This window comes from Leptidea sinapis, chromosome 6 (assembly GCF_905404315.1).
Source record: "Leptidea sinapis chromosome 6, ilLepSina1.1, whole genome shotgun sequence".
Lineage (NCBI taxonomy): Eukaryota > Metazoa > Arthropoda > Insecta > Lepidoptera > Pieridae > Leptidea > Leptidea sinapis.
Window position 1 is genome coordinate 12,959,759 of NC_066270.1, and position 27,579 is coordinate 12,987,337.

At 33.1% G+C, this 27,579-nt stretch overlaps 2 protein-coding genes and 1 non-coding gene across 4 annotated transcripts in view; 2 read left to right on the top strand and 1 right to left on the bottom strand.

Annotated features, from left to right (window-relative positions):
* Positions 1-27,579, top strand: part of LOC126965053 (limbic system-associated membrane protein-like) — a 624,470-nt gene that overhangs the window by 285,252 nt on the left and 311,639 nt on the right. The window lies entirely within an intron of this gene.
* LOC126965051 (limbic system-associated membrane protein-like) overlaps positions 1-27,579 on the bottom strand; it is a 226,477-nt gene that overhangs the window by 196,141 nt on the left and 2,757 nt on the right. For both annotated transcript variants that reach the window (XM_050808495.1, XM_050808494.1), the window contains exons 2-4: positions 12,263-12,360; positions 3,568-3,775; positions 1,672-1,830 (exon numbers count right to left, since the gene is read on the bottom strand). In XM_050808495.1, the coding sequence (XP_050664452.1) occupies positions 1,672-1,830; positions 3,568-3,775; positions 12,263-12,360 (465 nt within the window). The remainder of the gene's footprint in view (positions 1-1,671; positions 1,831-3,567; positions 3,776-12,262; positions 12,361-27,579) is intronic.
* On the top strand, positions 9,272-9,345 carry Trnaf-gaa (transfer RNA phenylalanine (anticodon GAA)). The gene has a single exon. It is a non-coding gene; the product is annotated as a tRNA-Phe (tRNA).

Below are 27,579 nucleotides of genomic sequence, written 5' to 3' on the forward strand. Positions count from 1 at the left end.
TCCCTTATAAACATTTCTAAGTACCTTCATAAAGATACATTTACACAGAATCAGGACTGAAAAAATATTTTCGCCCTTAAAAAATCTTTCCGATTTCATGACACTAACTTCCGCTTATTTTTTAAATATAAAATAAAACTATAATCTTAGATTAAGGATTGTTCTCCGCTGCGCTCCAACTAGATACCGCAGGCGTAGTCGCAAAGTGCGGCAACTTTTACTATGCCTAAATGGGCGTACTCGAGCCAGTCTCGAACATTGTGTGACGTTTACGTGCCACGTGCTGCGTTGCATAGTTAAACTTAGTAAAAATAATACTATAAGAAATAAGAAAGACACTGGGATCACATATCATCAGCAATTATTTTATATTTTACTAGCTGACCCGACAGACGTTGTTCTGTTCATAATAAAAAAAAAACTTGGAATTTCGTAAAATCCTTTCTTAGCTGACCTCTACTCGGTGAAAAGAATATTCCTACAAAATTTCAAGTCTTTAGCTGTAATGGTTCCAGAGATACCGTGATGAGTGACTATATACGTGGAAATCTCTTTTATATATATAGATTAATTTCAATGTAAAATTACACGAAGCGTATGTTATTAATTTTGAAAGATACGATTGAGTGTCAAGAAGCCACGCACACAAGCATCTAATAGTTGCCGCAATACAGAAGCTATGTTATTAGGCCGTGCGGTATCTAGTTTTAGCCTAGCGGAGACCAATCGATGTTTTATTTGAATTTTTAGAACGAGCATATTACAGAGCTCTCAAAACAAGACAGACAAGCTTTACTCATTCGGTCGTCGAAAGCCAAACGCTTCAATGGCCTCCATTAGTAAATCAGAGATATAAAGTATATATTTATTTATTTAGATAGTTACACCAACAAAACATCATTACACAATTAAAATTTTAGCAAGTACACAAGGGATAGTACAATATGACATGTCTTTACAGGTGTAAATGTTGTATTAACAATAGTGCGAAAAGAATAACAAAGTTGAATAATTAAACATACTAAAATTAAAGAAATGAAGAGGTTAACATTAATGATGATAAAAAATGACTTAAATACATTTCTATTATAAAAAAAGAGATTTATAAAATTTATAAGTGCAATTATTTACTATAAAACAAGAGATTTATAAAATTTATAAGTGCAATGCAATAATTTACTTCTTACATTTAACTTACATAACTAAGATCTTAATATTTTAATGCAGTCGGTTTTAAATTTATTGATATTAACCGTATGTAAAATATCTATATTACAATTTTTTGCAGTTTCGGGCGTAGACAACAAAGCTGAGATTGATTGCATATACACAGACTTTTCCAGTGCTTTTGATAAAGTGAACCATGAAATACTTCTTTCAAAATTAAAATTCTATGAGATTTATGGTAGACTATTAAATTTGTTACAATCTTATTAAAAAGACAGAAGGCAGAGGGTCATAAATACTTAAAAGCAAGAAGTAAGCAATATTAATGTATAAAATATGAAATGGGGCAAACAAATAAGAAACTAACTAATGGAAGGTGATAGAGAGCCGCCCATGGACATCATAGACAAGAAATTTACGAAATACTCGATTGTAGTTATTCTCATTAGATATTCAAACTATCAGTTCAATAACAAATTCTAACGCTGCGCTCATCAGTATTACCTTGTGAACCATCAGCTAGAGAGATAGTTTGAGAGTGCTCCCTCCGCCAAGTAATCTGAGGTTGTGGTGATCCAGTAGCAGCGCACGTCAGACTCACTGAAGCTGCCTCTCTTACTGTTTGGTCTGTACTCGTTCCACGATCAATAATATCTGGCGGAACTGATAAAATAAAGCAATGTTTAAAATATTAGAATATAAGAATAAGAACATTTTTTGTACATGACTGTTTGCTGCCAAAATTTTATCTATATTTTATTTGGATTAGTTAATAGGCACTACTTTGATGACATTGCTTACTTATATACTTAACTTGTAGATTTATTTATACCTTTTTACTTTATTAAGTTTCTCTTTTTTGTGACTATTTATTTTTAATATAAGCTCTTTACACCTGAAACACAGGTTTACCTAGTTCAGGCACAGTGTTAACTAGCTTTTAAGTAAGACTTGTATTATTATTCTTTTTTTGTAATTTAATAATGACTTTATAAATAAATTGAAATTGAAACTGACAAAAAATATGGTTCCAGAATCATTTCCAATAGTGCTGTCTTCATCCTACTTTCAACTTACATCCTACTATCGCTCCTTCTCAATTCAAGTGTTTCCATGAAAGGTATCCAATATGAAATGTTTGTAGAAATCATTATTGTGAACCAATATTTTGTACATTGTCGTTATATTTTTTTTGCGAAGTTCATCAAATTCGATGTATTGTATGTAGCTACCAGTGTAAAGAAATCTCTAACTTTTCTTTACGAGTACGGCATGACTAGCTGCGATGTAAAACTTATTTACCCTTGCTAATGTTTATAAATAACTAGATTGTTCTACATTCACCGCCACCCACATTCTCTTGTAACACAACAGGAATCACAGGAGCGTTGCCGGCCTTTAAGGAAGGTGTACGCGCACATTTTGTATCGTCCTTACGGAAACACCCCACAAGGAGCTCATTCCACAGCTCTGTAGTACGTTGAACAAAGTTCCTTGAAAACCGCACTATAGAGGACCGCCACAAATCCTAATTATATATAATAAATCCTAATAATATATAAATAAATCCTAATTATATCCTAATTTGTGGAGTGTTGTTCGAAAGTGGAATTCGGCGGCATGAATCAGGTGAAACAGCTCTTCGGAACACGTGATAAATGCGGAAGAAGACATACAATGAACGCGGTTTGAAGTATTGCCATGCTCTTTTTATGACGCCCAGCTTCTTCGAAGCCAATTTGCCCTCCAGGTGACCGTGGAACTGGTAATCTCTCGAGATTTCGAGACCCAGTTTCTCGATACTAGGCGAGGCTTTAAGTGAGGTGTTCTCGAAGATCGGTGATAAGACAAAGTGGGTTTTTTAAGTGGTAAACATGCAAACTTTTGTCTTCTGGATATTAAATTAGACAAGGTTTAATATACCCCAATCCCCATTCGCGAGGAGAGGACTTGATAGAAGGCAAAACTTTCTCCCGGCACTGGAATGCGATTTCCCGAGAGATATCTGCATGGCCCGTGTATACGGCATTACCAGTTCTCTCTTCTGCACAGCAATGTATGTTAGAGATGTCCAACAAATTAGTGATATATAGAAGAAACAGTGTGGGAGATAGCACACAGCCTTGGGGCACTCCAGCATTTACGGGTATGGGTTCGAACAATAATTTTCCACAAAAATATATCTCGTAAACAAATTCAGACCAGAACATATTAGTACAGCTGCTGGTGTACCGCTATTTTATGACACAAAAACGTGTGGTGACGTAGGAATGGGCCACTGGCGTACTTGCACATATTGTCTGTTCTACATTACATAAGTATCTATCCCTACTCTGTGGTTCTACTAAAAATAAAGTTTTCTAACAACATGCTATGTAGTAAGACATAATGTATGCTCACCAACAATATCTAAATAACCAAGCTGACTCTTCATCGGGTCGGTATTGATCTGACACATGTACCATCCTCGGTCTGTCTCCCGGAGCTCCCTGATGTGCAGGAACCAAGTTTTATGATCACTGTGAGTAACTCCCACTCTTCTACTTCTTGATATCACGTGTGTGTGGATTGTCAGGATTGTCTGCGTGTCAACACGAAGCCAAGCAACCTGAGAGAAGAAGATTACAATTAAGAAGGTTAGTCAGGCGTGTTTATGTTGTGGTTTTCAATTTAGTACAAAATCCCTCAAGTAAACTCGAAATTGAAACGCTACATAGCTCATATAAGGATGGGGATGGTTTTATTGTTGTGTTTTAAATGGTGGGTTAGTTAAATTAAACTTAGATTTTATTATCATTCATGGATTTACTGAGTGGGTTCATCATGAGGTAGTACCCCAGAGAAACAGCAAAGTGCTCAACAGTGGCAGAAACTCGGCTTTCGTAATATATGCTTTGATTAACGCGAGTGTTACACATTTATAAGTAAAATACTTTTGTCTTACATTGCACAAACCAAACGTAACATTTGCTATTTACAAAAAATTAACAAAAATGAACCTACATAAAAACACTATTCCAAAACAAGAGATGTAATATTCACTAAGAAGTATAAAATAATTAGGTATTATTAGACATTCTAATCAAATAATCTAATTCAAGTTACGATTATTGTTAAAAATATCAAACTCGTTTCACCCAGTCAAAAGTTCTGAGGCAGACAGAAAAAAAAACATACAGACGAATTGAGAATCTCCTCCATTTTGAAGTCGGTTAAAAATATTGCTAATCTCTACATAAATAGAATGAAATACATTAAAAAAATCAAAACCCATTAATAATCTGCAAATGAGACTTAACATCTTATGCCTCAAGGTGACGAGCGCAGTTGTAGTGCCGCTCAGAATTTTTGGGGTTACTCAAGAATTCTGAGCGGCACTGCATTGTAATGGGCAGGGCGTATCAATTACCATCAGCTGAACATCCTACTCGTCTCTTCCCTTATTAAAAAAACATTTTGGTACAAATTAAATTTGTATACTTAATCCCAAAAGTGAGGGATATCACTTAAAAATAAGAAACTATTTTGAAACGTTTCTATCCATTTCAAAAAATACAAAATTTTCGAAACACTCCCAGTAATGCAATGTTTTGAATGACTTTATAATATCTCACAATGTTGTAAAATTTATCGCGACAAATATAAACTTTAATGCCACTAAGATTTATTATAAGCACCGGATATGCTTTTACAACAAGGTAATAAATATTATCTTTGCTTAGGTATATCCCGCTATTGCATCTTGCTGAAATATAATATATATAAAAGAAGTATTTTTTTATGTATATATATTTATAGGCCTATATGGATTTTATGCCAAATCAATTGATATGATTACAAAATACAAACTACTTTTGACCAGAAAAATATAGCTGTAGGTATATTTATTTCATATCACTTAACTTGCTAAATAAGTTACAAAATATCAGTATATATCGATCAGCTTTTAAAATTCTTAACAAAAATACAATTAATTGTAAAAATCAAAAATTTGTTAGAGCAAGCCATGTGACATTGTTTGTAGAGTACCTCAAGGGTCCATCCTAGGACCTGTATTATTTTTGATCCGCATAAATTATATCGGGAATTGACCGGAGAGGTATCCATATTTGCTGATAACACATTCTTATTTTATTTTGGATACTCAATCCATGGGGTCATGTCGAACGCACAAGCCGATATAGATACACAAATAAATAGCTACATTACAATTTACTGACTATAAATGTTACTAAAATCTTGTTTACATAGCGAGCTCATTTAGATTATCTGCAGTCAAAAATTATACCATTGACTGAACATTTGCGTAAATCTGCACTATTCCACATAAATTTCGCAGTATCATTATATTATTATAAGTCATTAGCTAAGCCTTTACTGGAATACTTAATAGAGATTTGGGGATAAACATATAAAACTGTTATAAAGGATCTTCAAATACCTCAAAACAAACTATTAAAAGTTTTACAACTAAAGAATTTTATAAGAAAACTGATGAATTATCTATAAGTCAAATATAAAAATACAAAATATGCATACTAGTTAGAAAAATACTCATAGATTCCGTACTTTCACAAATAACTTTGAAGACAAAATCTCATAAGCATGATAAAACGAAACAAACATAAACTGCAATTAACTAAACCTAGGACAAATTATGGTACGAAAACTACACAGTTTGAGGGAGTGCTACTATAATTATATAGTTATTAGACTTACTGAAAGACATATATGAGGAAAAATCTTTTCCAAAATTTAAAGCTAAACTAAAAAACACAATAGTTAGTTTTTAAACTTTTATCATCGCCGAACTTCATCACGATGTATATTCCAGTTCGAAGTTACGTCGTGACCACGATTCATGCAATTGGATCGTAATATCGGCATCAAATTAATAAAATATATATCGTGTATATTATAGTAGGCACCGACCTAAACTCCATCTATAGGTAGTATTTTATTGATATCAACGGTATTAGGTTTGCATAAGAGGTGTATTAAATTAAATCTTTATGAAGTTATTTATTACTTTTTAGTGTTTGAAGTGGTTTTTATAAATGTTTTTTTTTGAGAAATAAACTATATTAACTTAAGAAAGTAGTTGCAAGTAATTGTTATCACGTAGAGATCTTAGAGGGATAAATAAAGAAGAATTTATCAATCACTTAAAATTAAAAAAATCTTTTGATGACACTTAAAAAGTTATATTAATTGATATTCCGCCTTGTAACTACTGGAAGTACTTTTTCATAATGTGAAGGCTATTGCCGTTTTATATAATAATTGGTCCTTGGGTTTGACCTTCACAAAAGCTTAACTTGTTAAGCACATTATGATGTATTCATTTTTCTTCGGTTGCGTAATGCCTTGGACTTGGTAAAATTCTCTTACTAATTATCAGTACAAGTTTTATAAATAAGGTCAGTAATATGTATTAATTTAGCCTCTTAAAAGAATGAACATTGCGGACTTCATCATTTGGACGTAATCATTTTTGACGGTTTTGACCTTACGCCATTAAACCTGCATTAAACAGTTTCACTCGCTTAAGTAATTAATATTCTTAAAATTTTATCATTAAAAAATGGCACGGTTTCCGGAAAACGTTTCAAATTCTATAATTTATTACTTGCTTGCTTCGCACAGTCATTTTATGAAATCATCTGCGGGCTGCTAACGAACTGATGTAACTCAGGAAATGACCTGAGTCATATCATCGACCATGGGGTCGGCAATTAATCTTTTAACCTCTGATATTGCGGATCTTTGTGGGATATAAAAAGAAACGGAAGAAATGGATTTATATATGGAACCAATTGAAATTTGAGCCTGCAGTAATTTACTTCTCATATATTCAACTTAATGGTATGGACTTGGAAACCAATTAACCTTGGAAATTAATAGTCTTTGAAGTGTGGCGTAAATTTAAATGAAATCAAAAACAAGTTGTTAGATTTTTATATGTTTATCTGTATTTGTTTTGTTTTTATTGTAAAGCTTAAACGATGAATGAACTGAATGCGGTTTTCAACGATGAACGTAGCAATCACCCCTTTGTTTTTAATGTTTGTAAAATTACAATCAGTTGACGGATAACTAATATTTTAGTTAAAAATGTGTGTAAATGCTTTTCAGCCGAATCACTTGAAACTTTTGTTAAATATAGTTTTGAAAAAACCATAATATCCTGACAAATCTACGGCTGGAAACATTTTTATGGCATTTACACTGACAAATATTAATCATCAATAAATTTTTAAAATAATGTTGGGTTATGTGTTAGAATCTAGAAAAATGTAAACAAAATTCAATTCAATTAACAGATGCGACTTAAACTAAATCTCCGTAGGCGATTCTGGGGCGTTCACTCGCTTAATATAAATATAATCACAACTACATTACAGGAGACTTGAATCTATCTCTCAAAGTCAACACTGCCGACTCAAGTTTGAAGTACTTTGTATGCACATAATCCTTATACTTTACTGTTCAACACGTTGTTGGAGCTCGTCGCGAGAGATTCTGGAGGATGTTGTTTAAATGCTTACGGAATATGTAGATTATCGGATATAGAAGTTTATGTACAATCTGCGTTTATATAATCTTAAAATAATTTCGATCTTAGATGTACGAATATAGGCGTTATGTTATAAGAATAACTTTCTATAGTAGTGTGACTATATATATATATATAAATCAGTAAGAGTCTGTTTCACAATGTAAAAGTAAAGTTATGAATAGGCTATTTACTACTTATCTATTGAATCAAGACATTTGCGCTTCACAATGTATAATTAGATCATAAGCGCCATATAAATTATATAATGGATCTAATAGAAAATATCACAGTGATCTAGATGCCTCAGAGTGACGAGCAATTGACAAAATAATGTCAATTTATATAATCGCTTATTGGGTAGGGGACCCAAGAGACTTATTAATAGGGATTTACTTTAGCATCGTGGACAACTATTGGAACAACGATTATGAACGTTAGATGCTAAAAAATAAAGCTTATATTATGTGTACCCTGCCACTGGTGGGGGGAGCGTGTGTTACCATAAGTTATTATAACAATCACGTTGTAGAACGTGCCTACGGTCCTCCACACAAACCCATGTACCTTATGGAGTGCTATTCTATTGTATTTTCCTATATTTTAATCAATATACTTTATGTTACTTTAATATACGTTCATAAAAATTGTCACATTTTTACTCTAAATAGTGTTTTCATTTTTATAACACTAGAAATAAGGGATTGCTTGTTTCTATTAGGCTTCATATCATACATAATAGCTTTAAGGGTAAATGCATACACTTTTATAATAAAGTCCCAGTCACTGTTCAGGCATTATCTATAAATAAATTTAAATGTTTAATTAAAAAATGGCTCTGTCGTTAATCCTACTACTCCACAGAATATCTAAGTCAGCCTGGGACTAGATTATGATTATTTTATAGCAATAGCAATGACAGTACAATATTTTATATTTCATTAAAAAGAGCGCAAAAAAGAAGAGTTCCTTGTTTGTTATTTGTTTCCGGTAGTAGTGTTTAGTATATTAGAAATGACATCAAAAAGAATTCTAAAGGAATAATCAGACAATCTTCTATAGGAAGAATCATTATCAGACAGAAAGGCCTGGGATTTAGGCAAAGGATGTCATTTGAAAAACAAAATTCTTTTCATTTTAAAAATTATACTGGTGTTGCAAGAGATTGTAGGCGGCGGTGATCACTTAACAACAGGTGACCCGTACGCTTGATTGTCCTACATTCTATAAAAAAAAATATATATTAATACTAGCTGACCCAGCAAACGTTGTATTGCCGATATTAAAATAGCGATACAAAAGTAACTGTTGATCATAAATGGGTGAAAATTTGAAGTTGTCTGTATTTTTGAATGCCGACTCATAATCAAACAAATTATAAAAAAAGGTCAAAAAAAATAAGAAATAAATTTGGCGTGGACCACCCTTAACATTAAGGGGGATGAAAAATAGATTAATACACAAAAATACGTAATTATTTTTATACTTTTTAGTCCACATTATATTTATTCAATTTGTTATGTTTTTAAAGTGATAACCCTCGTACTCGAACGGTTAGCTCAGTGGTTTAGAGCACCGGCACGAAACGCCGGAGGTCGTGGGTTCGAATCCCGCATCGTTCATAAAATTCTGTTTTTCAAATTTTATTTGTGTATTAATCCTAGAAGTGAGGGTTATCACTTTAAAAACATAACAAATTGAATAAATATAATGTGGACTAAAAAGTATAAAAATAATTGCGTATTTTTATACAATCTAATTAATTAATCTAATTCTAGTTTCGATTACTGTAATTTTTGGAGTCGGTGTCGACTATAAAAAAAATCCAAGATAGGTTTGTAACTACATACATAGTTATAGGTGAGATGTGCTTAAGTCGTGAGGAGGTGAGAGGCGAGAGCGGGTCGTGGCGGAAGGCTACCGATTCCAAAACTAACAATAATCGTAACTAGAATTAGATTAATTAATTAGATTGTATAAAAATACGCAATTATTTTTATAAATTTTAGTGCATATTATATTTATTGTTTTGGAATAGTGTTTTTAAAGTAGGTTGTTTTATTGTTAATTTTTTTTTTATGTATATCCATTGTAAAATACTCTACTCGATTGAAAGGAGTGGCCGTTGACTTTCTTGTATGTTCTTCTTACGAGCTCAACTTTTTACGAACAAATGGTAATTCAGTAATTAAAAAGAAATATTTGTAGTGACGATCCAAAAGCGCTTAGTTTATGCCTAATTGAATAAAGTTTATTTGACTTTGACTTAGAAAACTACAAGAAACCCATACAAGTACAAATATATCCAAGTGTGATTGACATGAATGATAACTTAAGCAAATATTTGAAGCCCGTTTAAAACGGATAACAGCTTTCGAATATAGAGACGGTACGTTGTCATGATAAATAAATATGATTTGGTCAGAGAGTGCATCGAAAATATATTTATTAACCGTTTAGAAACAGGACGAGTGACTTGTGCTCTGAACAATAAATTGGGCTGAAACTAAACTTTATTTCTTAAACATTGCAACTTTATGTGAGTGAGTGCACTTTAAGTTGGTGCAATATAACATTTTAAAGTTATTGCATTTAACCAGATATCCTTTTTATGGCAATATACGTGTTTGTGCTACGAATTTATATTTTAATATAAAAATTTAGACTCGACCCGTTAGCGCTCGGCTTAAATGAGACTTGACTTAATATTATTGATATTTTTTTGTGTTTCTTACCAAACAGTAACCTACTGGAATAATATTCCACTGTCTGTCCGTCAATCACAAAAATAAATATAAATCTGTATCTTGTACAATTTAACGAAACGAAAAGTTGCATATAATTTTTTTTTAAATAACTATAATAGAATATTAAAAAATTTATTTATAATATTGACATTTTTATCAATTTTAAATTTTGTGAAAAACAGCTGTCTTTATTATCAACAATAATAAAATACGGTGAAGCTAAAAATGTTGGGGTTCAATCACGGACTAGTAAAAAAAGAAGGACTCCGCGCCGTGATATTAGCAAGTGAAGCACCTTTATGCTAGTGTGTGTCAGGTTACGGGGTATACCAGTTACACAATTTTTCTCCCTTAAACAATCATACATCCACAAATACTTTTATGTTACTGTCAGTAAAAATGATTATCTGTTTTTATTCTGTCTGTTTTGGTAAGGTTTTAACAAATTATTTGAACTCAATCAATAATCAAAATTATTTATTTCAATAGAAAAAAAAATTCAAAAATGCATTTTCATGTAATTAACATGAAAAATACTAATAGAAAATATTAAACCTAACAATATTTATCCATTGCTGTTGCTAAATCAATGCGGTAGTTAGTAGCGAGTAGGGCCTTCTCTACTCCGTTTCCGTTTACACTTCATGAGCCTATCTGGCACGCTTTCGATTAGCTGTGTCACTTTTTGTGTTGGTATGCGTTCTCAACAAATTTTGAGAGCATTTATGAGATCCTGTCGACTATTCAAATGGCTATTGTTTTCTTTCAAGCTTCTTTCTTCTATATCAACTCGGTAGTTGACTTACGTGTTGACTAGACTCCAAAATCAATATCACCGAACATGTAGGCGCTATTATGGATAGTGCAAATAAGAATTGGTATAATTTTTAAACAGATTTGTGGTCCATTTGACGATGCTGGCTTCTTATAGATAAATGACTAGTTTGACCTTCCAGTGTATTTCAAATTTTTTTTATAAATAAGGGATGAGACGAGCAGGACATTCAGCTGATGGTAATTGATACGCCCTGCCCATTAAAATGCAGTACCGCTCAGGATTCTTGAAAAACCCAAAATTTCTGAGCGGCACTACAATTGCGCTCGTCACCTTGAGACTTAAGATGTTAAGTTTGCTCAGTAATTTCACTAGCCACGGCGCCCTTCAGACCGAAACACAGTAATGTTTACACATTACTGCTTAACGCAGAAATAGGCGCCGTTGTGGTACCCATAATCTAGCCGGCATCCTGTACAAAGTAGCCTCCCACTGGTAAATGTGTAATTTTTCTTGTGTTAACTTATCTATGTTTTGTATCGCTGTAAGTTTTATAAATAAATAATAAGCCGAGCGGGACGGGTGAGTCTCATTCAATACTCACATAATATTAATGTAGAAGTTAAATTAATGCTGTTTAACCTGATTCCTGCCGCCGAATTCCACCTTCACACGACACGCCACAAGTTAGAATATCATCCCCACCATTTGGATGTGTGGCGGTCCTCCACAATGCGGTTTTTATGGAGCTTTCTTCCACGCACTACAAAGCTGTGGAATGACTTCCTTGTGCGGTGTTTCCGGGACGATACGACATGGGTACCTTCAAAAAAAGTGTGAACTCCTTTCTTTTTTTTTCTGGTGTTGCAAGAGATTGTGGGCGGCGGTGATCACTTAACACCAGGTGACCCGTAAGCTCGTTTGTCCTCCTATTCCATAAAAAAAAGAAGTATTTAAAAGAATACGAGCATAAAAGAGAGTCCCAACCACTATAATATATATTATTTATTACAATACCTTGTATGTAGAGAGGTTATGCACGGAGCAAGCTAAGATAGCTTCCCGACCCAGTGGAGTTGTCACGTTCTCTATTGGACCGCTGAATCCGGGCTCATCTGTAACAAACATTGTATGAAATGATATTTGATATTTTTTAAAGAGTTTACAGTTGTTCATTTTATATTTAATAATTCTACTCCTCCAAAAAGTCTTTATTGAAATGAATTAATCATATGTTTAAATTAATTTTATTTGTTGATGACGTCATATTTTATCATACTATATGACTATTGATTTTGAGTTGATAGTTTACAACATATTTTTGGTCTGTAGATTTTTCAGTTTGTGAAAATTACAACGTACAGGATGGGTTCAATACGACAACTTAATGGCAAAACCGTTTTCAGACATACTTGTAAATTTCCAAAAATTTGAGAGCAGGTTGCAGTTTGCACGCCGAGACACATGTATCACATAATATCATGGCAAATCCACTATTTTCTTTTGTATAGACCATTTTGATGCAAGTATCCACTTAGACTAACGACCATTTAGATTGCTTTTCACACTGAATAACAAAGTAAAATGTGACGTCACGAATAACACACAATATGGCCGACTGTAGATAAGACGTTCATTTGAAGCAAGAAATTGAAGAAAGTTTGGAACTTCCTTTGAGTCGTCTTTTACATGACTATATGTATATATTTATGTTCAGCTAATTCTGGTGGTCACTCTAGGTCATGCTTATCATATAATTGTATTATCATCCGATTCAAACATGCATATTAAATAATAATATTCTAATCAATTTTGAATATAACAAATAAATGCCTAGACACTAACACGGCAGTTTAAAAGCCATAAAAAATAAGCCCAATTTGAAAATAAAATTCTTGATACACTTCACTTTAGTGATTTACTTTTACTTTTCATTTACATTGTATTGTTGTTGTTAAATTGGGCACATTAGTTAATTATAGTGTAATAAAGGAACGCCGGTAAAATTTGCCAAGATTTAATGTAGCTAGTAAAATTACTGGGCAAATGAGACTTAAGATCTTATGTCTCAAGGTGACGAGCGCAATTGTAGTGCCGCTCAAAATTTTTGTGTTTTTCAAGAATACTGAGCAGCACTGCATTGTAATGGGTAGGATGAATAACCATCAGCTGAACATCCTGCTCGTCTCACCCCTTATTATCCTAAACAAAATATGATATATTTTTTGATCAAAAGAACTACACAAGTGAAACTTTAGAGGCCTATGAATAATTTTAAGTTTTATTAATTCATATTTAGATATGCTCATATTGAAAATTAACAACAACATTTGTTATGTTCACAGTTATCAAAAATAAACACCTGAACAAAACAATAACATAACAGCTATAGAGTCCTAAATAAACCATTGTCTATGTTGTTATATGAGAACTCAGCTTCGAGGCAATCAAAATACACAAGGCATACCAAAGGTAAGTTCAACAACAAGGTTTTTCAACTCTCATTGTTAATTAGCACAAAAATGTCATAATTCCTCTCATTAAGCCTGGCTCGATGATAAACTGTTCGAACTTTTATGCACAAAAGTTAAATAATTATTATCAAACTATCTAAAAATAATAATACTACGAGAAATAAGGAAGACAGTGGGATCACATATCATCAGTAAGTATTTTGTATTTTATTAATTTTAATGTAAAATAACACGAATCGATCGAGTTACATAATTTGAAAGATGTCATTGAGTGTCATGATGCCACGCACACAAGCAACTAATAGTTGCCGTAATAAAAAAGCTATTGTTCTTAGGTAGTGCGGTATCTAGTTGGAGCACAGCGGAGACCAATCCTTAATCTAAGCTAGAATATTACCACACTCGTATGAAAAACTCGTGTGAAAAAGCCTTGTGCCACAATTTTTATGCATAATGCCCAATAACTTGGGGCGTGCACCAGAGAATACGCAGGGCATTCTGTGCATAGTTTTGAATTGGAGTATAGTCTGAGTCAGAGTATACGACTATATGCTCGCTGTTGTTACAATGAATTTCACAGCAGAACTATCAAATCTTGCGTCAATAAATTCTCTTATAGGAAATATGTCCGTACAATACAAATATTAGCAATAAAAATAATTATGGGTCCCAAATCGAAATTAAAAGTATCCTATCGCTCAAGTTGGACTAAACTGCTCTCCATGAAGTAGTCCCCATTAAAATCCGTTATTAGTTTAGGAGTTTACTGTAAACAAATATCAGTTGTGTCTGTCATCAAACACCTGCATTAGATTTTTATATGTAAAGATATAACTACTTTATTCAACCCTTTTTACTATAAGGATATAAATATAACAATTAAAATTATTATTAATGTTTAATAATATATAGAATTACAAGAGCCTACCAGTACAATGAAAATTGCAGTTAGATGCAGCTAGGAATTACATGTATACAAAATATGAAGTAGCTTTAAATCTTGTATTTGTGGAGGGAAAATGCATTACTAATATTGTGCACTCACTCGTAATGTTCAGTTATCTGTTTTAAACTTGTAATAATAAAATAGACACAATACTTTGAGAAAATTGATTGAATTAGGCGTTACTTTGCGGTAATCTATAATTATCCAAATTTCTTAAAATTCAAAAGATTTCTCGTGCCAGATTTTGCTGAGTCAACATGTCCTGAGGATGCCTCAGGAGGTGTACAGGCGAAACACTTTTCGAATTGTTTAAAGACAAATATTGGCAGAATTAACACTAAATAAAACTCAAAACATTTGGATAATAATTTGACTTTTAAATAGACACCATTTTCTAAAGCGTATAATTCTAATCTGATTATACAAATTTAACAAATAAAACACACATGAATCAAAAATAATAAGCGATGCTTGATCCAATAACTAGATACAAAACGTAATTCGATGTAGGCCACCATCTGTTTACAGCCGATGGTTACCAATAACGAGAGCTTGTAATTAATCTCAATAAAATAGAACCGATTTCACAGCCACAGGCATAATTTGCTTTGAAACTTGGTACAATGAGCGTCAATTAACACAACTAATAGATATTAGTCAAAACAATATTATGTTTCATTTAGGTTGAGTACTGAATGTGACTGAAAGTTATCTATCATTCTAAAGAATGATCAAATTAAAGATAATTTGATCATTCAACAAGAGTTTATATTTAATATAATATATTCAATATAAATTATAATAAATAATATTAAATATCATTAAAATGATTAGTAGACAAGGGCTGTAAGGCATCAATTGCAGCCGGAGATATTTAGTAGCCGCCTATAGTTCGAGGGTGCAATTGATGCTTACAGTCTTAGTCTATGCTTACAGAGCTAACTACTGTGTTTACATCTCGATTGTGAGGTAAGTAGAAAAAATACAAACAAGTTATTGGAATAAATACCATCAGAATTATGCCGAAGCAAATCGCAAGTTATTTAAAGTTAGCAAACCCGGAATTGTACACAGATCATTGTTCCGGAGAACATCGGCTACACTTTTAGCCGATGCTGGGGCTATGTTAACCACTATAAATAGGCACGATGGGTGGAAATCCAGCATGGTGGCTTAAGGTTACATTGAAGATTCCATACAAAATAAAAGTAAAATTACCAAAAAACACCTGTCCCTAAAATTTGAAAATTGTTCTCATTTCACTATAAATTTTAACTAATAAACTGTTTTATTATTGTGATGCCAGTTTTTTTCTACTTGCCTCACAATCGAGATGTAAAGCACAGAAGTTAACTCGGGTGTAAGCATCAATTGTACCCTCGAACTATAGACGCCCTCGTGTGCCTAAATATCTCGGGCTGCTATTGATGCCTTACAGCCCTTGGCTACTAATCTACTATTATATAATTCCATTATGTAACGATAAAATTTGTATTCAATATTCATATCTTAACATCTTCGATTTCATAGATGCAAAAATTATTGATTAATAGTTTTGTATATTTATTAAAACACAAATGTTCCTAAAGAAAAGCGATTTTATGAAATCTCTTAACAGTATTAGTGAGAAATATATCAATTGCTTTAACTCTAAGTTCTACTGAGCTGACAGTGATGGAATTAATAGATCAAATAGATGTATCATATCAAACCCACAGGGCTCAATTTTAGGTCCTTTTTTATACCTAGCTTACGGTGGTTTTAAAATGGTTTGCCATTTCTAGTTCAAGGTTAACATGATTATTATATGCTGACAGTTATTATATTTCTGTCTCATGACGATACAACATTTTATATTTTAAGCAAAGCGCAAGCAACCTTGTTTTGTTCAGGTCTATAAGGATGGATTACTAATAATAATAATAATAATAATAATAATAATAATAAAGCCCTTTTTTATTTCGTATCCTTAATATATGTACATTTCAGATGTTGTTATTTAGTGTTAGTTTATATTATTCTTAATATCTAGATAGTACGTGTTACTTATTTGTATGGGTTATTTATTTATTTGGATATGAACCCCTCCTCGCGTGAAGCCATCCTCCAACTTTTTCCACGCGTCTCTGTCTTTACCCATTATTTGCCAGTCGTTCCCGGCTATTTCCATTACTTCATCAGCCCACCTTCTTTTCGGTGTGCCTACTCGTCGTTTTCCTTTAGGTCCCTTCCACTGCGTGATTCTGAGTGTCCACCTGCTGTCTTTATAGCGAGTTACGTGACCAGCCCATTGCCATTTCAATTTAAGGGCTTGCATGAGGGCATCAGTTAGCTTAGTTTTTTGTCTAATTTCTTCACTTCTGAATTTGTGTATTTTCCTTATTTTTAATATGCTTCGCTCCATGGCTCTTTGTGTTGTCCTGATCTTCTGTTTAGCTCTTGTCGTTAATACCCATGTTTTACAGCCATATAACAAACAGGGTATTATGCAGGTATCAAATACTGTTTTTTTCAAATTCATCGAGTAGTCTCCTTTTAAGATTTCTTTGAGCGACCAGAATTTTTTCCAGGCTATTTTTGTTCTCCGTTCGACTTCGTCTTCGTTATTTGTTTTATTAAATGATACCTGCTTACCCAGGTTGATGTAGCTGTTAACATATTCTATACTGTTTTCTTTAACTCTGATGGGTAATTTGATGCTGTTTGTCATGGGCTTTTATCTGGTTTTATTTTTTTCAGCTGTGCATAAATTTCTTTTTCATCTATATAATAATCTATAATTCTAATTAATTTTATTTATTATTTAAGGTCTAATTAATTTTATGCTTTTAGCTAGGTATATTTCATTGAAATCCACAATTTCGTCGTCTTTCTTTTATAGAGTTATTGGTAATAAGTACTGGCTTGATGCATAATATCTTGTCTTGTTTTGGTTTCTTTAGATTGGCTTTATAGTTTTTGTATCCATCTTTTCTTATTATTCAGTTCTTTAAATGCTCTTTTCGTGCTTCTAAGTTTGTTTATGTTTTTTTGTTACTATCCCTTGCCTGTGTTTGCTATATTCTTTTTTAATCGCTTTGATAGTTCCTTTATATAATCTGCTTAGATCTTTCTTTGTATTTATGTCCTCATTCTTTTTCATTTGTAGTTCAGTTCTTCTTTTAATTAGTTCTATTGTGTTTTCACTTACTATTTTGCTTCTTTTTATGATTTCAACGTTGTTTTTGTTGGTTAAGCTGTAAATTATGGCTTCTTCAAGCATATTGTAATAGGATCGAACATTTGTTAATTCTTTTTGTTTGCCTTCGATATTCCGCTTTAGCATATCTACGTAGTATTTAATTTCATCGTCTCTATTGGGGATACTTTGTTGTTTTTTGTAGTTTATTGTACATTTTTTTTCTTTGGTTTAAAAGGAGTGTTGCTCTCAGTAGTCTACGATCTGTTAGGAATTTTACATTATTAAGGACTTCATAGTTTTTGATTATTTTTGGAACATTTGTAATCTAATTTCATGATGTAATCAATTTCATTCTTGACAGTTTTATCTGGTGATTCCCAAGTCAATTTTCGAATAGGTCTTTTTCTAAAATAGGTATAATTATTGCTAATCTGCATTCGAATGCATAGTCTATTAATCGTTCTCCTCTTTCATTCCTTTGACCTACGCCGTAATTTCCCATATTTTCGCCGTATTTTCTTGCGTCCTATTTTTGCATTAAAATCTCCTAAGACTAGAACATTCTCATCTGCCATCGTATGTGCTTTTTTAAGATCGGCGTAGAAGTTTTGGATTTCAGCTTCACTGGATCTTTCTGTTTGTACATATGCCTGAATAAAAGAAATGTTTAATTTTTAAAATTTTAATTGTAATAATGCTACTCTTTCTGAAATACCAGTGAAATTTGTAATATTACTTTTCCAAGCTTTCTTTATTATGAATTCTAATCAAAGGAAGTAGCAAACTGGTATGTTAAAATGAAAATAACTTACTAATAATATAAAAAATTCTGATGGACTATGTTAACCCAACAACACAAATATAAAGAAACAACCAACACCTATCATATTTAAAAATGATAAAATTGATGTAGTAGAAACAACAACATATCAGGCATCATATAAGACTTAAAATCATTTTTTTTATGGAAAAAGGAGTACAGACGATTGTACGGGTCACCTGCTGTTAAGTGATAACCGCCGCCCACATTCTCTTGCAACACCAGAGGAATCACAGGAGCGTTGCCGGTCTTTAAGGAAGATGTACGCGCTTTTTTTTAAGGTACCCATGTCGTATCGTCCCGGAAACACCGCACAAAGAAGCTCATTCCACAGCTTTGTAGAGCGTGGAAGAAAGCTCCTTGAAAAGCACACAGTGGAGGATCGGCACACATTCGGGTGGTGAGGATGATATCTTACCTTGTGGCGTGTCGTGCGGAGGTGAAATTCGGCGGCAGGAATCAGGTGATACAGCTCTTCGGAACACTCCCCGTGATAGACGCGGTAGAAGACACACAATGAACCGACGCTTCTACGTAACACTAAGTGGTCCAACCATTCACAGAGCACTAGGTCCTCGACAATTTGAGCTGCTCTGCGTTGCATTTGTCGTGCTCTATTTATGACGCCCAGCTTTTCCGAAGCCAATTTGGCTTTACCCTCCAGATGGCATTCGCTCAAGATTTCGAGACCCAGTATTCCGATACTAGGAGAGGCTTTAAGGGAAGTGTTGTTGAAGAGCATTGATACGACAAATGGGGTTATTTTAGCGATCCTCAAAATCAAGGTGGTGGTGGATAGCGTTTAAATTGGAGTGGATTCCCCTGAAGTTGCAAAAGTCCACATTAAGCGTGGAGCGGGGTGCCGTGGTGTTACTGTGGTGTGCCTCGCTTGTCCTAGGATATGCTCTTCCTAGGATACAACGGGCAGCCCGAGGGAGAATATCCCGGGGAAGCAAAGGGTAATTTATTAGAGTAAAGCTATGCATCGTTTGCTATTAAAAAAATTAAGGGTTAACAGATATTGAAACAGCCATACCTAATTTAAAGTTACATTCCTTAAAGTCTTAGTGATAATTAAATTTGTAACGGAATAACAATATTTTGGGGCAGGGCCGCATATAAACAAAATATTTGTGGTGCAGAAGAGGGTAATTCTACTAGTTTGTGAAACGCATTCAATATTATTTTATAATAAAACAGATCTTATAACTATATTTACAACACTATGATTACACAAAATTGATACTTTCATTATGTGGAAGCGTACCAAGATGACTGGCAGCATTTCCGTGTTGGATAGCTTGGCTTATCCGTTGACCGAAGTAGCTGCCAGCGCTTGGGTTTCCAGTAGGCTTATTGAGGTGCGAAGTACATTCTCTGGGCCCCACCGGGAAAATGTTTCGACACCAAACGGCATTAATATGTATGACTCACTGAGACCTACATACTTGCGACTATCTTCGGCAGTCGAAGCAATAGCCCCAGAACCAACTGACGTAACTTGGACATGAGAAGCAGCCAGAGTGTCGAAGTAAGTCGCGTCCCACACCAGCAACCTTCCCCGTGCCCAAGCCACCAGTGTTATTCCATCAGGACGCTTGCCATCGCAGTGGGTTCCAATACCATTTAAATCAGCAGGATCTTAAACAGCTGGTATATTAAGAGCGGCAAATGACCTGCGGATGACTTATTAATGCTGGCGTGACGACTGATACGGTCTGCCGATTTTATACAAGATTAACCCGTGACGCCTAAGAGCATCTACTTGAACACCACCTCTACATTGATGTGGTTCATTTAGTTTTAAACCTAGCCGATTTTATAATAATAATTTATAATTTTAATAATTATATTAATAATTTATAAAAAATAATTTTATTATGAGCTACAAAATAATAGAGTTTAGTAATGGAAGTAGGATACATATTTTATTTTAAAATATTATCCCATTGAAGATTGACTGTAAGGATTAAATACAGTCTCCAACCTTACATCTTCTTTAAATATCAAACGTTTTTATGCAGTAAACATGGTCCAACACAGATAACATTGAAAGTTGAGTGCTTAAATTCTGTTGAAAATATATCTTTGTGTATTTTTGTTTGTACTTATTCTGTCATAAAGGAGCTGCTCTTTCGATCTTATCTGTTATCCTCATTCTAGCAGCTTTGATAACTGCTCTCATATTTTTTTGGGAACTCAGTTTTAATGGTTAGTAAAGTAAGTATAATACCATCAGAAAATACTGTTAATTGTAATATGATATGATGTGTGAAATACCTTAAGGATTTCAGTTTTAAAGCTAAGCTAAAGTATCATACCAACCTTAGATTAAGGATTGGTCTCCGCTGCGCTCCAATAAGATACCGCACTACTTAAGAACAACATCTCTTTTATTACGGCAACTATAAGATGCTTGTGTGCGTTGTATCTTGAAACTCAACGGCATCTTTCAACATCTTGTAACATACGCTCCGTGTTATTTTAGAAAGAAATTAATAAAATACAATATACTAACTGATGATATGTGAACCTAGTATCTTTTTTATTTCTCGTATTATTATTTTTACCAAGTTAACTATGCAACCCGGCATTGTAGCTTAAATTATTAGCAAAGTTAAACAGAACATGTGACTCGTCAACGTCACACATTGTTCGAGACTGGCTCGAGTAAATACTGTAACTTTCACAAATATGATTTCGCCATATTATATTATTTAAACCTTATATTTTCGTCATGTATGGGTAATTTTTATGAGAAAGAGGTACTATAGTAATATATTAAATATTAGTACAATTATATTTATAATTATTAGTTCTTTACTTAATAATCATTCTGCTCCATATGACCTTATTAGGTATTATTTTTTGTAGTATTTTCATTTAATTAACCTCACTGCACAATACCAATGCAACAAATGGTTTGATTTTGGTATTACTGAATCTTATTATTTATTACATGAATTTGTATTAAAGTAAGCGATGCAGAGAGTATATTACATACATATGCAGAAGTATATAGATATAAGTCATATAAAGTATATCTTTGTATTATCTGGTACAACTACGTCGTAACTCTGTACCTACTCCTGAGACATGAGATGAACTGACTTATGTGCTTGTAGATAGATAAGTGGGAGACGCACTTGGTTCTTAAAGCTAGGCTAATCTCGTCTTGTTCTAGCGACTCAAAAGCCTTTATAAAATGAGGCTATTGTACAACTTGGTCATTAAATGTTGAATTTTCAGGTTGGTAGAAAACTACCGAATCGAAAAAACCGAAACTAACTGGATAAAAATCCAAAACAGGTTTGAGTTTATTTGTTGCTTCTTCGTTGGTGTTATATTGGTATTATGCACGGACTAGTAAAAAAATAAGGACTCCGTGTCACCTTACAGTGTAACATAACAGTGTAGCACCAAAACAAACTGATTAACGTGTAAATACATAGCCCCCCGCACACACTTACATTACTACAGGCCGATAGGCGGCTATTGTGAGAATTGTCATCGTCTGTGACTGATCACTTTGCGTTTCAATAAAATATTTTAAAAATTCCGTCGTGCGTTGTGAAAATGTGTAAAAACGATACTATATAAGTATTTGTGGCCATATATAATCATATAACAATTAAGGGAGAAAAAATTGTGTAACTAGTATCCCACGTAACAGCACACACACTATCATAACGGTGCTTCAGTTGTTAATATCACGGCGCGGAGTCCTTCTTTTTTTACTCGTCCGTGGTATTATTATATTTTTATGAAGTACGTAAATTTGACTTTTAATGGAGCTTCTTCTTTTGTGTTAAGTATTAATTTCGTCCTTACTATTCTATAGTTGCTGTTAATGTTTATATTATTGAGCATACTATATAGAAAGAGACTAGCATTCATAAATCAAACAGATAATAAAAGTTTTATTTATTCAACTAAGGTAACTAAATAGCTCCACATAATATCAAACTACCAATCGATCTCATTAACATGTCATTATGTTAATGAAGGTAAACCAATTAGACAGGTTGAACGGTGATATTATGGTTTACATTGTTAAAATGTTCTAACAGCTGAAGTTCCGGCGCTGTCGTTGACAAATTACGAACGTCTAGCGAGTAGCATACCGCTACCAACGAACACTATAGTGACGGTATTAATTGACTTCATGTCAAATGTAACCGCTTGTGGCTTCCTATTTCAAATATAGGCGCGATTTTCATATTTACATCAGTCCGTTGTCAACAACAAACACAGAACCTTCAGTTAAATATAGTAATAAGTTTTATTTATTTTTTAATTATAGATTATAGTATTTTCAATGTTTTAATGCGAAGTTAAAACTTAATAGTGTAATAAATGTTATTTTTCTACTGGTCTACTTGCATCTGTCATTAATTTAAATAGCCGGGATCAGTAATATAAGTTTTTTGATCATGAAAATAAGGCATGAGACGAGCTGGACTTTCAGTGCCGCTCAGGATTATTGAAAAACCCAAAAATTCTGAGCGGCACTACAATTGCGCTTCACTTTTTTGCGCATCACCTTGAGACAGAAGTTGTCAAGTCTTATTTTCCCAGTAATTTCACTAGCTACGACGCCCTTTAGACCAAAACACAGTAATGCTTACACATAACTGCTTCACGGCAGAAATAGGCGCCGCTGTGATACCCATAATCTAGCCGGCATCCGGACTGGGTGAACCGATTTTGAAAATTCTTTCTTTATTTGAAGCCTGGTGCTTTCTGTGTGGTTCCATTGTAATTTTGTCCAGATCTGACAGTGGAATCTATGAGAAAATCATAAAAGTCTTAAATATGCTTTACGTATGTGGATGATTAATTTACATTTATTTTTAGACTTTTCATTGCTGCATTGAAAAATTTAGTACATCTACACATATTTAGATAAATTGTTGGTTGGTGTACTTCAAATTCACTAAAAATAAAAATAAATTAACAAAAAAACAACCGACTTTAAAAACACATTTCAAAACAATAGATAGATCATCCAAGATAGGTTTGTAACTACATACATAGTTAAAGATGAGATGTGCTTGAGTCGTGAGGTGGCGAGAGGCAAGAGCGGGTCGCGGCGGAAGGAAGCCGATTTCAAAAATTACAATAATCGTAACTAGAATAAGATTAATTTATTAGTATGTGTACAAAACACACAATTATTTATACAAAAATACGCAATTGTTTTTATACTTTTGAGTGCACATTATATCTACTGTTTTGGAAGAGTGTTTTTAAAGGCGGTTGTTTTTTTGTTATTTTTTTTTTATTTTATGATATTTAGTGAATTTGAAGTACACTAACCAACAATTTGTCTAAATATGTGTATATATACTAAATTTTTCAATGCAGCAATGATCATAAGTACTTTACAATTTGATTACAGACAGTGTTCCGTTACTTTGTCATGGATTCCGTAATCAGAACCTAACTCAAACACTCACCAAATTATCTTTGAAGTAAATCCTTTCCAATAAAAAAAATTAAGAATCATCGCAATCAGTTGGCGCGATATTGAGTTATTCGTAAATTTATCGTCTTTGCTATACGTATGTATAGCAAAATTTAAGACTTTTATGGTTTTCTCATGAATACCACTGTCAGATCTAGACCAATTACAATGGGACCACTCGGGAAGCACCAGCCTTAAAATAAAAAGAATTATCAAAATCGGTTCAGCCAATCGAAAGTTTTGAGGTAACAATCATAAAAAAATACCGACGAATTTCTTAAAAAAACTTCCTTCTTTTTTGAAGTCGGTTAAAAACATAAGAAATTGGAAAGTGTCGAAAAAACAATTAAGCAGCTAAAATGGCGTTGGACAGGACATGTGTTAAGAAACAAACTAGATAAATGGATGAAAGATATTACAGAGTGGTATCTAAGATATGCAAAAAGAAATAGAGGGAGACAAACGATACGATGGGAAGATGATTTCAAAAAGATTGCTGTACCAACATGGAGAAGAACAACTTAAAACAGGAAAATGTGGAAAGATCTGAAGGAAGCCTATGTCGGCGGACAAGCGAGCAATGATTAACATAAGATATAACATATATTAGGTGAAATATAATTATAATCATTTATAATCATTTATTTAGTATATTAAGTTGTAAGTATCAGTTAAAAATCTACCTTTTTAGCTTGCTCACAATAAAGGCTTCATTCATTCTTTCAAGATATTTATTTTCGCGGAGCACCAACATTGAATATAATAATAATTTCGAGAGGGTTGTTTCAGGAACAAATCTCATGTAAAACGTCGCAATTTCAAGTTTCAAATGCAAACGTGAAATAAAATAAACAGCGACTCCAGAATGATAAGTAAACATAGACGGCGACTGGAGAAAAGTTTATACTGAAAACTTTAATGTAGTTTTAGTTTTGTGTATAAACTCGTAGCTCATAGCATGTTGATGTATCTTTGAAAGTTTTTTGCGTAACAGTTTATTGCTCTCCTGTAGATCTCGTAATCCACGTAAACAAAAATATTCATAAAAAAAAGTTCATAAAATGAAAAGTACTGGGCCAAACTCCGCAAATTCTGCATCAAACTAAAGAAGAATCATGTAAATCGGATCATAAATATCGGCGTAATCGGTGTATATACATAAAAACACCAATCGATTTGAGAACCTCGGCCTTTTTGAAGTCGGTTAAAAATATGTGTTTTTATCAGTTCTCTAGCAAGAGAACTGATAAAAACATGTCATAGTCAATCTACACATAAAAATGATCTAACGATTAAATTACTATTAAATTTTGAGGAAATAAATGCCTTTAATAGAAGGGCTAACTGCGAAAGTAATTTGCAAGTATGCATCATTATCGTTGTTTTGGGAAATTTAGTAGGTTTGTACACCTTTATAATTAGTCGGCGACGCTCTAGTGATTCCTCTGTTATTGCAGGAGAATGTGTGTGGTGATGATTGCTTAAAATTAGGTGACCCGTATTCGTTCCATACAATAGCATAACAAAAATTTTCATTTACTACCTAACAACGTTCAACCACAGAAATATAAAATCTGTGAATGCATTATGTGAATCCAGAATTACGGCTATCGGGCCGGTACCGCATGATAATTTGATGTTTTGATCAACTTTAACATACGAGCTGTCAGATATACTTCAACAAATAAAAATATTCAAATTAAATGCATCAGAAGTGTCTCGTCAAAAATTCAGCTTTTTGATTGGATTATTATAGTCAATGACGTTGTATACATAATATAAGGACATAGCATTCACAGTCTGATACCGGAACGGCAAAAGTGTATGTGGGCCTTAAATAATTTATACGTCTAGATAGAGTTCTTTTTATGACGATAGGGATCGAGACGAGAAGGACGATCAGCTGATGGTAATTGATGCGCCCTGCCCTACTTGAGAAACCCAAAAATTCTGAGACATAAGATGTAGCTACGGCACCCTTCAGACCAAAACACAATAATGATTACACATTACTGCTTCACAGTAGAAATAGGTGCCGTTGTAGTTCCCATAATCTGGTGGTAAAAGTACCTTGCAGTTAGACAACCGATAAAAACAGGCCAGGAATATAAGTTTAGTGTACGTGACGTGCTACTTCTTACATTCCCTATTTGTATGACACTTTGTCTATCTAGTCGTATAAATGATTAAGAAGTGGGCATGTAAGTACCATAAGCACAGTTTTCTCCTTAGTCATGGGTCCCGAATCAAACCTTAAATGAATAAATTTTTTACATTGCTGCTGATTGACCAAGAATATTTTAAACAGCTGAAGTAAATGCGGCAATGTATAGATATAGCAGTGGAAGCTTATTATAGTGTAATTTGTGTCATGTTCCATATTTCGGCTTTGTTTTTATACGACGTGATTTGTCTATATGAGAATGTTATTGATTATAGTGCTCAAAATATTAGGTAGGTAATATGTATAGAAAAAACATAATCTAATACTTTTCTATTGAATAATGTTTTTAATATGTTTCTGCAGCCGTCTACTATGTACTTAAAAATGAAATTATGCGCTACCAAATTGGTACCGAACCAGGATGCTATATTAATGTGATAATTATTGTGACGAACCAATGGCTTGTGACTCAATCTACTGAGCTTTGAGTCCTGGGTTTGAATCCCAGTAGGTTCAGTCATTTGTGACGAATATAAATGTTTACTTCTATATGTATTTAGGTATATTGTATTAGATATACCTTTATCCTGTACTTGTAGTAATATAAGCCAATTTGGGACTTGATAATTTGAGGGAAAGCGTGAATTAATGTTGTATTATTAATTTTACTTAGCATGATTATCGTTATCATTATTAAAATACGAGCAATTAGGGAAATCACTCTATATTATGTCCAAGTGTTACCAAAATTCCAAATATTTTGAAAGATATTGATCTAAACTTTCATTCTTGTAACTGGTTCTAGTAGGCTTGATACGATACATAATAGCTTTAAGGGTATACACTTTTATAATGAAGTCCCAGCCACTGGTTAGGCATTATGTATCAATAAATTTAAAAGTTTTATTAAAAAAATGGCTCTCTCGTAGATCCTACTACTCCACAGCTGAATATCTAAGTGAGCCGACAGCCTGGGACTAGATTATGATTATTTTATAGCAATAGCAAACAGACAGTAGAATATTGTATATTTTATTAAATTAGCGCAAAAAAAGAATGCTGGGAGAGTTTCGTGCGCCGCTTCTTCTCTCTCAGAGCGTCATTTGTTTCCGAGACGGTAGTAGTATCTAGTATATTAGAAATTATATCAAAAAGAATTAAAAAAAAAAACAAGGCATAAAAGGCATTTATTTTCTCAAAATTGATTCCCTTAGAATTCTTTTTCATGTCATTTCTAATATACTAGACACGAGTACTACTACTACTACTACTAATTAAGAAA